The sequence below is a fragment of the Rhea americana genome, unplaced genomic scaffold, assembly GCF_003343005.1.
Source record: "Rhea americana isolate MKP2758 unplaced genomic scaffold, rheAme1 scaffold_44, whole genome shotgun sequence".
In the NCBI taxonomy this organism is placed as follows: domain Eukaryota; kingdom Metazoa; phylum Chordata; class Aves; order Rheiformes; family Rheidae; genus Rhea; species Rhea americana.
In genome coordinates, this window is record NW_028186579.1 from 114,628 (window position 1) to 130,063 (window position 15,436).

The 15,436-nt window shown below is 37.3% G+C and overlaps 1 protein-coding gene and 1 long non-coding RNA gene across 9 annotated transcripts in view; both read right to left on the reverse strand.

Annotated features, from left to right (window-relative positions):
• The window catches only part of RCOR3 (REST corepressor 3), a 27,167-nt gene extending 11,737 nt beyond the window's left edge, over window positions 1–15,430 (reverse strand). For 2 of the 8 annotated variants that reach the window (XM_085315793.1, XM_085315800.1), the window contains exons 1-7: window positions 15,357–15,430; window positions 8,069–8,146; window positions 7,410–7,462; window positions 5,502–5,663; window positions 5,019–5,143; window positions 3,295–3,373; window positions 301–519 (exon numbers count right to left, since the gene is read on the reverse strand). In XM_085315793.1, the coding sequence (XP_085171919.1) occupies window positions 301–519; window positions 3,295–3,373; window positions 5,019–5,143; window positions 5,502–5,663; window positions 7,410–7,462; window positions 8,069–8,146; window positions 15,357–15,405 (765 nt within the window). In that variant the 5' untranslated portion in view covers window positions 15,406–15,430. Of the gene's footprint in view, window positions 1–300; window positions 520–3,276; window positions 3,374–5,018; window positions 5,144–5,501; window positions 5,664–6,065; window positions 6,416–7,169; window positions 7,295–7,409; window positions 7,463–8,068; window positions 8,147–15,356 lie in introns of those variants that run through there. The other 6 variants (XM_085315792.1, XM_085315799.1, XM_085315798.1 and 3 more) reach the window with 5 other exon arrangements.
• On the reverse strand, window positions 13,486–15,347 carry LOC146589649 (uncharacterized). The gene is made up of 3 exons (XR_014897118.1): window positions 14,948–15,347; window positions 14,564–14,789; window positions 13,486–14,429 (listed from the first exon to the last, which is right to left on the reverse strand). It is a non-coding gene; the product is annotated as an uncharacterized LOC146589649 (long non-coding RNA).
• Window positions 15,431–15,436: the final 6 nt, after the last annotated feature.

The following is a 15,436-nucleotide window of genomic DNA, read 5'->3' on the forward strand; positions in this document are numbered from 1 at the left end:
AAACACTACTAAATCAAATGACCTCAGTTTTCCCCTGTCCCCAAGTCAACATTGTTTTCATGTCATACACTCTCTTCAACATTTTTTTTAAAGGAATTCATCTTGAGTGATGAAGAGGTGAAAGCAAATGTAACAATAAAACTGAAGAATAGCTAATGTCCAGCATTTTTGGTGATCACTGTGGAACAAAATTAGGAGGACTCACATCAAAGAATTTTCCGAATCTTCACAGAAAAGCTTCAAAAACTTTACAAGAGCAATCTGAGATGAAAACAAAACAAGACCAATAACCCATGGTACCTGTCGCTTTAATGAGATTAGTTCCATATCCAGCTGTCTAAGAATTGTGTTGGCTGCATTGGGACTACAGGAAACTGCTATCACATCTTCCTGGGTCAGGTACATGCCTTTTGGTGGACGGCATTTGGAACGCTGAGAATGGTGGCGATGCTGTAAGCTCTGATAATCTCTTCTACCCAGCCCTATTTTGCTGGTCTGAACAGGCTGCTCATTACTGCCCTTTAATTCACAAGAAATAAATCGTTAAAGAATAACACTATCTTACATATAACTTTATTAAAGTACCACATTGTATTGTAATGTCATTTTTACAACCAAGAAAACCTAAGCTAATACCCTTCTCTCCATGCAGAATCCAAACCAAGATGTGATGTAGCACACAACTTTGGGTAGGCCTGCATTAGTCTTAGGAAGGTAAATTTGCCAAACTTCAAAATATTTTTTTCTTGAACATAGCTGAATATACAATAAATGGTACAGAAATCACAGTCTGAATACTATGAAAGATGGCAGAAAACTAGTAACCTCTGAGGTATTGAGAGGGTAAAGAATATACATACACAGCATCTTTAAATCAAGTAATAACTTGATTTGGCAGTGTTACCACTAATAACATTTTAAGGTACTTTGAACTAACACATTTACTTCAGGTCAAATATGAAGAGGGCAGCAAAGGTCAGAGGAAGGGGGAAAAAAAGAGAGAAAAAAAGCAGAGAAAGTCAACTATGACTGAGAAGAGCACAAAATTACACCTTCCCCTGCTGCAAGCATTCTACCTTGAAAAGCTAAGTGCCATTTGCTTTGGGAGGGGACTGGAGATTTAGAAAAAATTGCAGATTTACTTTTGCAGTCCCTATAAAAATTAATTTAATTTAGCCAGGTCAAGTCTTTGTTGTTTGCTTTTTTGAAATGGAAAGGGATAGCAAAGAGGAGAGAAAATCATTATAACCGCTCTTTTGATATACTTAGATACCTAACAGATCTTTGCTCAAAGTTTCAGCTTTGTCTTCAGTGGGCATTACTGCGCAACAGTTACAGTGCACGCACATGATTCTGGTAGAGCAACTGGGAAGGTTACCTACAGACTAAGAGTAGAGGAGCAAAAGATTTTCCCTATAGGATTTTTCAGTTCAATGCACTGCTAAGTACCAGAACAGAGATGAGATTCAGGCGCTCTGCTATTCAAGCAGCCTCCCCCTACTGCTCCTCCCTGCCTGGCACCCGCGCAGGTTAAGAGGAGGTGGTCAACTGATCATAGTGAAGAGAAACAAATTGCAGCAGCTATTATTATAATGTTTTGTAGTATTAGTACAGATTAGCAAACTGTACTTTCATCTACTAAACTTGACCTTTTGCCACATCCTCTTCTCAGCTAATGTTACAACTTAATCCAGTCCACAGACGTAATGGAGGCTATCTTGAAACCATTTAGGCCACTTGCACCTACTGCTCCTGTGTGGGAAGTTGGTATAGAGCTTTACATCTCTGACATCTAAAAATCCCAAGGTTAAGTTTACTTCTGGCCCATGTACACCATTTGTATTTTGGGTCAGCATTATTCATCTAGTGTGAAACTGCAGTTCCTGTCTGTTCAATCTGGATTTAAAGAGAACTCACCCTCTCAAGCTTTGAGCTTGCCAGGCTAGTGTTTGGCTTGTTTTAGTCTTCTCTGGTAAGAGAAAGTTTCCATTGTGATACACATTCAAGTAACCTAGTCCGTTTATATTTTGCTTAGGAAGTGAAAGTATGCAAAACCTACCAGAAATATCAGACCGCAAAACAATATTACGTGGATCCAAATAGCTTGTCAGGAACTGCAAACCTATTTGTCCTGTTCCTAGAAGTCTACGAACATGCTACTTTAATTCTGGATTGTGTGTATATGAATCACACAGTAACTAATGAAAGTAAGTTGAAAAAGATAGCCATGACTTAGAAATGGTTTAGGGACCAAATCAAATCAACAGATTGCGAGAAGACTGTTGTAGTTGTGGAATTGGGAGGTGGGGTAAAGGGTTCATATTAGGGTTTGTGCCATTTCAACTTCTAAATAACATATCCCAACAATAAAAATCTCAGACTTTGTAAAATAGGGGTCCTTTTTTCTCTCCTAAGGCAGTTAATGTGATATGCTGAAAGTCATTGCAAAATTGCAAATGGAATCTAATACTTTCAATCTCTTACTCAGCATCATTTTTGGCAGAGGTCCAAAGTTGTATTAATAATCTCAGATACCACTTCATGATTCTAAAGAGATACTGAAACTACACCATTGCTCACATTTTCAAGGAGCATTAACTATTCCATTTCAGGAAAAATCCAAATGTATCAAGTCGATTAAGAAAATAATGAAACATTTGGACATTAAACTGTGTCCTTCTAGTGTTGACATAAATAACTTAATGTTCACCAAAAGACAAACAGAAAACAAAAGAACGATCTCAAACTCTGAATGTACCTGAAACATAGCACTTATCTGTAAAACTAACAGTAAATACTCTACTAAGGACAGCAAAGTATTTTTCTGCACACTGTTATTACTAGAAAGCATCTGAATAAAGCCACAAATGAGTTAAAAACCTCAATATAGCTTTGAAAGAATAAAATAAGTTATACTTAGAAAAAATGACACTTAATTTTTAAATGTATAAAGAATACAGTTTCTAATAACTCCCAATCACTAAAACTGAAAACAGGTTATTAGCAAAACAGGGGTGGGGGGAATGTTTATACCAGGCAGAGATAGCATATATCTCTTAGAAAGCATTAAGATCTTTCATGAGATAGCAGAACTAATGAGAGATGCATTTATGCACACCAAATGGCAAAAATAAAGGGTAAAATTTAGTTTAATTCAAAAGTTGTCAAAATCTTGATCAACTAAGAATGATTTCAGCAGGTTGCAAATAGGTGCATTTTAAGCCTCTTCTACTACAAATTGTATTACTCATGGAAAACAAACAAACAGACATTCACCATTAAAGTATCTGTTACCTCCTTTTTGGCTTCTTTTTTGGGATCATAATCACTATCATTTCCATCCATCGGATGAGCTTCTTCTACATCATCATCACTAAGGACAAAAGACAATAAGCTGGTCATTTTACTTTGTCATTCTATTTTTTTAAATACCAAATATAAATGTATCTAGACAGGACACAGATATTTATCTAAAGTAGCTATTCTAAGTAGTTAAGTTTTATGGTTATACTATTTGACATCTCCTATTTTTATAGTAGTTCTGTCTTGAAAGCTGCAAAAAGCTTGTTTCCTTTATTAAATTCTTAAAATTACTATGATAAGTCAACAGTCCTAAGCTAAACCTTAAAAACACTTGAATCCAGTATAGCTGGTACTGTTACTGGAAAAAAAWTTCGCCTTTTTTTAATTCAGCCACTTGTAGCAGCATGAGTATTTACATGGTCAACTAGATCAGGACCAGAATTAAGCTTTCATTTGCCAGGTTAGTTTTTTTAACAGACTAATTCTCAGCTACTGCACCAGGTGTATGAATAACCCCTTGTGTCAGTCAGTCTGCAGTAAGCAGAAGGAGACATGAGATGGGAAAATTCAGGACTGCCTTTTTTTTTTTTTTTTTTTTTAAACAGTTTAGGGTGCTCAAGAACTACAGCCTTGGGAAGGGGGGAGCACGAAGGGAAATCATCTGCTGAACTAAGTCAGATGAAAAGACGAAAGAGAGAAGAACTAATTTAGCCTAGTCTAATCTAATCATTCATACAGTGTAATTTCTGACTAACAGTAAAGTTAAAAAAGAAGGCAAGAAGTTCTAGTTATTACAAAAAACAACAAGCTGTATTAGAAGCAAAGTGACTTTCTTCCATAGTTTTTCAATTATAGGGTCACTAAATAAGCACATAAATTTTAAACTACTGGAGTTTGTCTTTTTAGTAGCATATAATTAAATAGATCCTTTTCCTCCGGCTAGGAAGTTTTCTGTAGATGTGAAATAGATCACACCTGCTCATATAATCAAGAATATGCTTCTTATTCATTCAAAACATTCAACCACTTAAGGTAATATTCTAGTATACTAACTGCAGTATAATTTTAGTTTCACAATAATTAGGGGAAAGCTTCATTTCCTTCTATCCAGGACAATTTAGCACTACTGTAAGCTCTAGTTCTCTTTGATAGATATTAGTTCTAAATATGCTCAAAATAAAATTTACATAAGAGATATGCCTTAAAGTTTCACTAAAAAGCAGTATTTTGGCATTTTAATTGCTATGGCTTTTCATATTGGTTGACCTTTTAGTTAGTTCTATTTATTTTATCTATTTATTTAGTTCTATTCTAATAACAAAAACATGCTCCTCCCCACACCCTACCCATTAGTTTCTCTTAGGAGAATATGTAACACTCCATTCTAACTCATCACAATCATATAGGATTACACTTCCTAAATAAAACATTATTTCTAAGTCACATCCCCAAACTGCAGTTTTTTAAAACCCTTGTTTTTGGAATTATCCACTAAAGCCTGGTGCGTTATTACAGCTGATACTGACCAGAGTAACATACTTCCTAAAGCAGATGTATTAGACATAACCTGCTGAAGGCAAAGACAACATCACAGATGCGCAAATCTAAAAGCATAGCTCATGCTGAAGCATAAGGGCTGGAAATTACTCAAACATTTCTACGTAGAAAGACTTCAGTCTCTGGTAGAGATAGCTGCTTAAGAACATAAACCTTACCTGTCACCTTGATTATTTCTATTAGCTAGTTTTCGAGCCTGACGATCCATCAAACTTGTCCTAGAGCGAGTTTTTTTCCAAGAATAGTAATATTTTACAAGGCTTGCAATAGTCTTGTCTGGAAGCTAGAAGAATTCATTAACATATTAATTTAACTTTTTTAAAAAAAAATCTATCCAATATGATAATTCTGCTCTATTTACAGTCACTCTTACCCAAATATCTTAAATGTGTGGATAACTGAGAAAGGAGAAAAGCATGCATTACACACACATTTAAAAGGGGAAAAAGGCAGGGGAAGCTTTTTCATTAGAGGGAAAAAGCTACAGCTGCAGGAAACGAAGAAATGAACTTAAGTCTTACATTCTAGGTTTTTCCTGAAGCTTTTACACAGAAATCAACACTGAAACTTTAGCCCAACAGGAACCTTTGGCCCACATACATCTGAACTGCTTAATGCTTTGAAACAAAGTATTACTTTACCATTTGCTGGATCCTGTGAAAGCTCTTTCCATGGAAGCTAAATGCTTGTTCAAATAGGACCTTGTCTTCGACTGTCCACTCATCAGGGAAAGGAGTGAAGTTAGGGAGATCCGCAAGGGACTTCTCAATATTGTGTTTATGCCAGAACAACATGCCGAGAGCCTTTGAAAAGAAATAATCCCTTTTTGTTTTTAGTCAGTTTTCTAAAATGCTGAAACAAGTTCCATTCTTAAGAGTTTTTTTTTTTTATGATTGACTATAAGAACCCCTTCTCAAAAAGTATTTACAATTTTAGACTTCTTCCATTGTCTCTATGTACTATAGGATACAAAATTCTCTTTGGAGACTGTATGAAGAGCGGGCACATTTGTACTCTATTAAAACTATGATATCTAGGCATTTAAGGTTGGCATGGCAGCAGCATTTCTGAACTAGCATAAACTAGGTTGTAGGTACAAATCTGACCTGTTTTCTTCCTTTACAAATATACATTGTCTATACAGTTCCTTACAGGCCTTCATGCCTATACTATCAGCCCACTCAAAAAAAGAAAAAACAAAATACTTTTCAGCAGCCAGGGGGTCATCCAAAATGCAAGTTTGAAAGTTCAAAGTGAGAGTGGTCTTTCTACAACTCTCCAATCCACAAATAACATCACGGTCACTTCCATGTCATGTGTACCTAATAAGGAATGGAAATTTAAGTATATTTTCTTACATCATTTCATTTCTCAATATTCTTTAAAAAATTTAGACTAATTAGACTTACTGCCAGAGAATCAATGACAGATTTGATGCCAAGTCTGGCATGGGAATTGGGAAATGTAATCCACTCAGTTTCAACCATGCAGTGCAGACATGATCACCAGTTGTTCATCAGCTCTCCAGACCACTGATTACAAATCTTCTAATAATCTGGACACAGCAAACCTATTCTCTTGTTAGAAAGGCAAGAAACAAGCAGCACTTCTTGCAAAGATATTTTCTATTCCACTGTGAACTGTGAACAATTTTCTACTACAAGTTGCTTTGAAAATTAAGTCTTTACTTTGTAGACTTTTTAGTGGGAGATCTCTCATTTCCCTCTCTCCCATAACAGAAGCCAAGCCACTAACAAACCTCACCAAACTGCAGGCATTCCAGATGTCAATGTTGGTAGCTTCTACCTCTGACAGAACCTGACTAGTAAGTCTTTGATACGAGCTTTCATCCTCCCAAATAAGATCATACAACATATTTCTACTAATACACCAAATATTTGTTTGGAATAGGTAACCTCACTTTTACATAAATTGGTTAAATTATGAAGAAGACTGCAACAGAACTAAGTCAGTGTAGACCAGTACAGTTTTACTCTTTGCTCTTTATGGAATAGTGACTAAGGTTACAAAACAAATTGTTAACTTCTGATTTTTTATCACTTTCAAACCTAGACTCCTGATGATGTTTTCCTGTCTTTGGGAAAAAGTCAATTAAAGTTTTTCGAATTTTTTTTAATATGCAAGAGACCTTTCCAATGCCGTCCCTTATTGCACTTAATGGTTCAATGTTGTTCCATATTTGAATTCCAGTACTAAATATTAAATTTGTAAGCTTCTTGCCTGAGAAATTGTTTAGCTAAGTATACACACACAATTGCATGACATGCCCAGTGTACCAAGAAACATACCAAACCTTTCAAAAGTGCACATTACAAGCTGAGCATGTCATGAAAACAAAGAGCTCAATCTTTTGCAGAGAATCCAGACCACAACTGTATGCAGATCCACTTAATTGCAGTGTTTGCTGCCGTGCCTGAAGAGAAACAGCGTTAATTAATGGTAACCAAGGGAGAAAAAAAATAAGAGTTGTTATACTTTTACATTAAAGAAAATCCTTTAAATCAGCACTCTTGTTTCACAGCACTTACCTGCTCCACATTGTATCCATGTTTTTCCTTTGCTATTGCAATATATTCATCCACTGTAACACAGCAATATCAGAATTATTGTTTAGTACTGTTAGCTCTGCTGTAAGGTCACACAGAATTAGCCATTTAACATCAGGAAGACATGGTCTTTCCAATCTCTTAATATATTGCATAGGTCTAGGACCTCCAAAACATTCAACATATTCATAGCTATATTCAAAGTAAAAAAGCCAAATTACTTAAACACAATGTTCAAACTTATGAACTTTATACACAAGCTAATTCTCAGTGAAAAATGTTTTCTTCCAAATTTTTATTACATCAAAGCCACAGAGGTTCAATTATTAAAAACAAAAAAAAACCAGTGTTTAAACAGTGTTCGCGTTTTAAATGTTTTTTCTCCTATTAATACCAAAAGATTTCATAGATACTGGTAATCTACAACATGGCCTATGTGATTTGAAACAAACATTTCAACTACAAAATAAGAGTCTTTTCCTTTCCGAGTAGTTCTCTAAATGAAAAATAAATGCAAGAAAAGCTTTGTTGTTTAATTTACTAATTTGCAACTTCTCTGTATGTAAAATAAACAGTTAAAAGATATCAGAAGCAATTATTCATAGTTATATTTAAGCATTCAAATTCTTAAGCAGACTTACACTTGGCATCTGGAATACTATGATACGGTGACCATACAAGCATCCCTCCATTATCTTTATCAGTGTATTTTGTAGCACCTATAAGAAAAGTTAAGTCTTAATATTTATATAAGATGACCTAAAGAACAGCTATTCACAGGACAGTAAGTAAAGGTCAGTCACACTGAGAAGGTCAGCCCAATCAGTAGGGTGAGGGAGGAGAAAAATAAATAAATAAATAAATAAATACATAGTTCTGGAAGAGCAGTGTTCATGTTTAGTCATTCAATGTCTCATGAGGGACAACCACAACCTGATCTTAAATAGGATCCTAGCTACTGTAATTTGAACATTAAAGTTTATTTCTAAAGTTGGCATGGACACCAAATTACAGGTATTTGTGTATTTGAGTTAGAACAGTTCTTAGACAGTTATGAGTCTATTAGTACTCTAACACTATTACGACTATTGTAGGTGTATCTGGATCTACTATGTTTAGTTAGGCTTCCTCAGCATAACAAAATTACGAGACAGAGGGTAGAATACAGGTGACTAATCTCCGATCCTTTCAGCAACAAGGAAACTACATTAACAACTATTCCAGGAACTGTTTTGTTCATTATGTATCTCTCACATATGTATCTGCACCCATATTCATAGCAAACCAAATTGTGCAGCCGTAGAAAGTATTTGGATGTAGAAGTCATCCCATTTTTGTTTTCCACTCCCCTCGATGTAGCAGAGGGAAACGATCCGAATTACCTGACCTAGCAGGAAGACAGAGAACAACTCTCGCAGAACTGAGGCAACTTCGTATAACGTACTGCAGACTGCGGAGATTCTCATCGCTGAAAAAGCATTGCAAAAGAAAAGGAAATTCTCTAACACTTAAAAAGTGTGAATAGCTACTTTTCATGAATATTTTACAAATATATGCTAGTACATTAAACCTCTTACAGGGTATTCGTTTACAACCACCTATCTTGCTAAGACACTGCTCAACAATTAGAGCACATACACTTGTGTCAGTATAAATTCTTGGAGGCTGTTCCCTCAGAGAAACCTAGCTTTCTGGAATAAAGTAGGGCTTTCTTCCCTCCCCTTACTAACTGCTAGAGCTATTTATTTCACTGAAATAAATAACTTGTTTTCATGTCATTTTAAGTTTCCACCCTGTATACTGAGGTTACAGAACTTGTTGAAGGAAACAAAACAAAAAAATAGCACTTTGGAGAAAAGGAATACTTATCACTTTCTAATTATGCACTATGGTTTGTTGCTCTTCACTCTTCAGGTTAGCATTGTTTTGTACTTACTATCATCTCTGCAGTCTGTAGATGCATTGTGATTGCCAACTTGCAAACCAGTTAATTAGAAAAATTTAAAGAACTCATGTTTCTTCTGAAGTAAGATTTACAAGATATAACTGGTATAAACGCATCATAAGCTCTGTAACGAGTTTTAGAAGGTGCATACAGGCCATAAAGCACTAGTTACAAAGCATAAGCAGCACAAAAAAAAAGATACAACAAAAATCTTTCAGTGCTTAGTACAAGAGCAAAATCCTAAATACAAATTTCTATTTTAGAAACAGAGAGAGTGCCATTTTAATTATTAGGAATGCAGGATTTTCTTGTAGAGTGATGCAAACATGTTAATAAGCAGATCAATTCTCTGTTGCCCAGTTTTTAACTGAAGTACATGACAGCTATCCTGTGTTTCACTGATTAGCTAAGAGACAAGGAAAAAAACAGGATGATCACTGGAGAATACATCAAAATTTCAAGTTGTCAGTAAGAAATGTCCAAATCTAACATAATTATATCTTCATTTTTACACCCTGTAATTTATACAATTTACATTGTGGGTAATATTAACTATGAAAAGTTCAAGTACTAAAGAACTTAGTTTCAGAGGCATATTACTAGCACTTAAAAGAGTATTTCACAAAGCTTTCAGATCACCATGTGAAGAGTGCAATGTTACAGTTTAGAGCTAGGGATATTTTATAAGATTAAAAACCCAAGGAAAACCAACTTTTTCTTCTTATCTGAAAAATGACTTAATTTAAAAGAATGCTGAACTTCACATGGATTCTGCTCCATGGGGAAATTACTTACCTTAGGCTTGAATCTCACTTAAAGTACACACACAAACAAAAAGCACACCTAAGTCAGGAAAGTGGCTCGTCCAGCGAAATTTTTAAACTCATTGAGGAAATCTTTTAAGATTTTAAGATCATATCAACCCTCTAGCGCTGCTGCCCCCCATCTTCAGAATGAAGAACTTAAAAAATTTCAGACTTAAATACTGGTAATTTCAGACATAAAGACCAGTCATTTAAGGAAAAAATATAAAGACTGAGTTGTTCAATTACATATAGTAAACAGTGCAAAGTCTACCAAATGATCATTTCCTGAACATGTAAGAAAGGAGCATTTAAATAATTTATTCTGCACAAAGAAAGATCTTTTGTTCAAATTCTGGTCAAGAATCACAGTCTCATGAGATACCAGTAATGAGATTTTTATAATGCTACATAAAGGTTTTAGATATAAGAATACTAAGTAACTTCTCATTGTAAATCAGTCAGAATCTTAACCTAGATCTTTCAACCCTAACAATAGGGCCATTTAATTTTCTTTATTTGCTTAAAGGAGAAGCTATAGGTTGCTGACAGTCAACTTCTGTCAGCTGTCTAAATTTGCAAGCTGTGAGTACTGTGTGCATATACATACACAGCACATTTTTGACACCGCACAGCACATATTCACACTTTGTTCTATCCTCACTGAAGAGGACAAAGAGAGAGACACAATTCTGGGTAAGAAGGAGCCTAAGTCCCCTCAACATAGCTTTCAAGTTCCCTCCCAAGGACCTAATGTGATGGGGTAGTGGGGAGACAATGAAGAACAAGAAAACTCTGAGAGTGAAAATGAGACATCCTTCCTGTCAACAGCTTTCCACTTTCTACCACAAGTCAGCATCTTCCAGACCTCTATAGAGGTAACACTGATGGCTGTACAGGCTGGGTATCAGCCTCTGAGGGRAACGCCGAGTGGCTGTTAATTCCATCGTGCCCTGTTCACTATGCTTCTTCAAAGCGGTCCCCAGCAAAGCAAATAGAAATTAGGGTAAAAAGTGGTGCATGGGTAACAGATGATGAAACAAACATCCAAATCCTCCACATTCTGTAAATATTAACTGATGGCTAAGGCCACATATGTGGTGAGGCTCTTCTATGGTGTGCCATGTTTGCGTTACTAATGCAAGCAACTCTCATCAGAAGAGCCCTTTAGAAAGCAGTGCTTTTTTTCCAGCGGGAATCAGACAGCTATTACGTTTCACATTGGATCTCCATATGGCTAAAAGGAAAGTAAGGGTGACAAAGGAAGGATGGGATGCAGACAGGCAAGGGTGTGCTTGCAAGACATCCTATCCTCAACACAGAGCATCCATAGCTACAGGGATCCCTTCATCTCCATATGTAGGGTTGTGATGTATCCTTATGAGAACTGTWTTTTGTCCTCCCTGCCCCAAGTATTCAAGGAGGCAGCCAGCCTACTCCATCCCCCCTCCSAAACAAACAAAACTCCCATCCGTCAAAGTCAGCGTGATCTTTATCTGCAAGATCCATTCTCAGTATGAACAGCAGATAGGAGCCAGTGGTTGGAAATATTAGGCAATATGTTAACTGAAGYATGTGAAAAGAGCAGACCAGTAAGCTGGGAGAGAAGAGGAAGACCATTAGTTGGATCTCAAATGTAACAAGACTCCCTCCACCACCCCACTGTACACCTTCAAACTATTTAGGAAAGGGTTTCCATACTTCAGGCGCAGCACTCACTCCTCTACCAATATTTCTCAGAAAATGGGACTAACTTAAGATGACCCATAATCTAGAAGCATTCTCAACTGCTTCCATAGTGGAATAATTGCAGAGACAAATTGACACTTTTTAAATTTTGGCTCCATATTAGAAGTTCAGCAGGCCAGGCAGACACTGTTCTGTACACAAATATAAAAAGTACTGAGAATAAAATGAAAACCAGCAAGCATACAAGATTTAAAAGGGGAAAACAGCAATTTAAGAATATGTTGGTTGCCCACATACAAAGTACTGTCCTCTGCAAAGTCAAAGTACTGTCCAGATCTGTCAGAATAGGTATAGAAACACAGAAAATAACAGGAAAAGGACTGAACTTTGAAAATATAGGACTGGAAGTCTTTAGGATAAGGGAAGGAGAAGGGCGGAAAAAAATAATCAGGGAGTATGAGGACAGATGGCATGGTGGGAAAAAAAAGGAAAATTATAAACTCTTTACCATTTAATAACTTCAGTATATGAAAGCCTATTTTTATATAGAAAGGTTAAAGGGAGAAGAAAAAAAATAAAGGGACACAAAGAAATGGAATCCATAAGTGACCTTAAACAGTGTAACAYGTTCTTCTTGACCATTCCTTCCAAGGGGTGAGCGAATGGAAAACAAGCATTTAAGCAGGCCTAATTCACATTAAAGCCTTCGGAAGCTCCAAATATAATATAACCTGCCAGAGTATTCTTCCTTTACTCCAAGTACAGTAAAACTTCTCTAGCAGTAATCTTGTMTGCATCACAGAAATATAGTGCAGATTTGGTAGTATCTTGCTACATCTGTAAGTAGCTCAAACAGCCAGAAAGCAGAASATAAAAGACAGGAGAGAGTCTATTAACTTGGTAAATTACTTAAGATTTAGGACTTTATTTTATTAAAAACATTTTCACAGCAAACATTTACTTCATAGTTATAAGATGAAGTTAGAATTCTATCTCCACTAAGCTCTACCTTAAGAGTTGTCTGTTAAGGAGTTCAAGGTGGAAGATATGGTGGGGAGAAAAATGCTTAAACTTACTTCCCCTAGTTGCTGCTTTATTRCTGCTTAGTTCCCCCAACTGCTTAGTTGCCCCAAATTCATTTCCCCCTCCCCCAATAGACACAAAGTCAATTGGCTTTTCTTTAAACAATTTATTTTATAGACAAGTTAAAAAAAAAAAAAGTTTACTCCTGTAACAACTTAAATTATGAGCATTTTATTCGTCAATGTATCACTGCAGAGCCTTGCTCACCGCAATAAGCGCTGGCCAAGTGAGACCAAAGGCTTGTCCTGCAAGTATTTATTCTACTCATTTTATTATTCCATGTGTACCAGAGAAAAGATTCAGTATCATAGACTTCTATCTAGTTTCATCCATTACCAATTCTCTTCTCCCGCCTGCTTGTTTTAAGGGGGCTTTAAAAGTATTCATTGCAAGTATTTGTAGTACTGTAATTAAACACCCATTCTAATATACCTGGTAAGCCCTTAAAAGGGGGCTCTAGAACAATTCCAAGAAGCAACATGCAACATTAGAGTTCATGCATTACAGATAGCATATATGTAAACTCAGAAGCATGATGGAATGTCCATTACATAATTTATTACAAAAAGAAAAAAAAAAACTCAAGTGTGTCTGTGGTAAGACCACAGGAGAACCACTTTACATCCAACATTGTACCTAAGAGATGATGCCTCAAGGTTCATCAAAAAAAAAAATGGATCCTGGCATTTACTTGCTGAGATCTTCTTAGATAACCAAACCAATAACATAAGTAYGTACTTTTATACTTTACAACCTATATTTTAAGATTTAACTGTTATAAAAGCAAATATTGCTGTCTCTTAGTAAGCAAAAACATGCACAGTAGTAAAGGACAATACAATGTAGTAAGACTTCCATTACTAAGGAACTGTTCTGATATGGCATAGGAGTATGTGTTAATCTCAGTAACTAAAGAAAGAGGGGAGCATCAACAGTTTTTTCTCCTCCCCGGAGTACTTTACAAGCTCTGAGAGTCTCTCTAAATACAAGTCCATAAAATTAGCTCTGTAGTTACAAGTACAATGACATTGATGCATACCTAGCCTAAAAATTTGAGACTGTGGAAGCTCTGTTGGCCTACAAGGGCTGAAAAGTGTTCTTTTAATCAAAAGAAAAAAGAAATACTAAGCATTTTTCTAATCTAACTGGCCTTTAGGAAAATCAAGCCCAGGTTGCATCCTGGAAGTTATCATTTTTGTTTATTTTTATCTATGCAATGTAAAAAATAAGATATGGAAATGGTTTGTATTATTACCTGAACTACATACTTCTTTTTAGGGTAGAGGCATTCCCTTATGCTAAAACTGCAAGGCTATGCGCCCATTTAATCCCACCCTCCCCCTTTCTTTTCCCTTGGCCTTTTATTTGGCTTGTGGGGACTTGTGCCCATCAACAGGGACTCCAGCTTTAGGAGGCACTATGTGAGGAGCTCTGTCTGGCCCAATCCTCTTCCGGTAGGAAATCATCTGACACCAATGGAGCCTGTTTGGAGAACAGGGAAGTAGATAGGCTTCATCTGACCACTATAATGATACGGATAAATGATCCAAAAAAAAAAAAAAAAATCTTACTGCTCGGTGTAGTAACACCAAATAGCATCCTAGCAATTAACTTACTAGAACTGAGGCTATGCAAGTATACCCAGTATTCCTCGGGGCAGCGGGGGGGAGGAAGGAGGAGGAGGAGAGCAGCTCCCTCTGCAACAGTCGGGCTGCCGAGGCTACTACACCAGACAAAATGAGGTGCTCGAGTTTCCAACCAGGCACGTTTTTCACGGAGCACCTCCAGCATGCAGTCAGGTCTGCGCTGCTCCTGGAGGGACGCATCACTTCACACCCTTTCCTGAGAACAGCCATCACCCCATATAAAAATATTTGTAAATCACCTTGCTACCTTTGACATGCGTTACGGGAAAGGAGGGGGGAGAAGAAAAGGGAGGGAAAAAAAAAAGAAAAAGAAAAAGGAAAGAGACACAGCAACGTTAACCCAAAGGATCCAACCTCTCTGCCTCGCCGCCTCCCGCCGGTCACGCACACCAGTGCTGGTAATTGAGATTCCCCACTGCGATGCGATGCTCCCGCCTGCCCCTGCCCCCCCGTGAGTTCACACAGAGCAGATGCTGCCCCTGCAAGCCTCCAGCGACCGGCATCAAACCGCGAACACAAAGGCTCCGGGGGGGGGTGGGGGGAGGAAAGGGAATGAAAAGGGGAGGAAAAAAAGAAATAAAAAAATAGAAATAAAAGGAAATCGGAAGGAAATAAGAGGGGGAAAAAAATCCGCTTCAGCCGCGGCGAGCGCCAGGCTCCGGCAGCGCTCAGCCCCGCCGCCCCCCACAAAGGAGCATCCCGCGCACCCCGCCTCGCGCCCGGCGGCGACCGGGCGTCGGGTCGCGGCCGAGGAGCGACTTACCGGGCTCGAAGTCAGGAATGCGCGCTTGGTATTCCGCCCCGACCCTCATTCCTACATCTGCAGCACACGCCGCCGAGGGG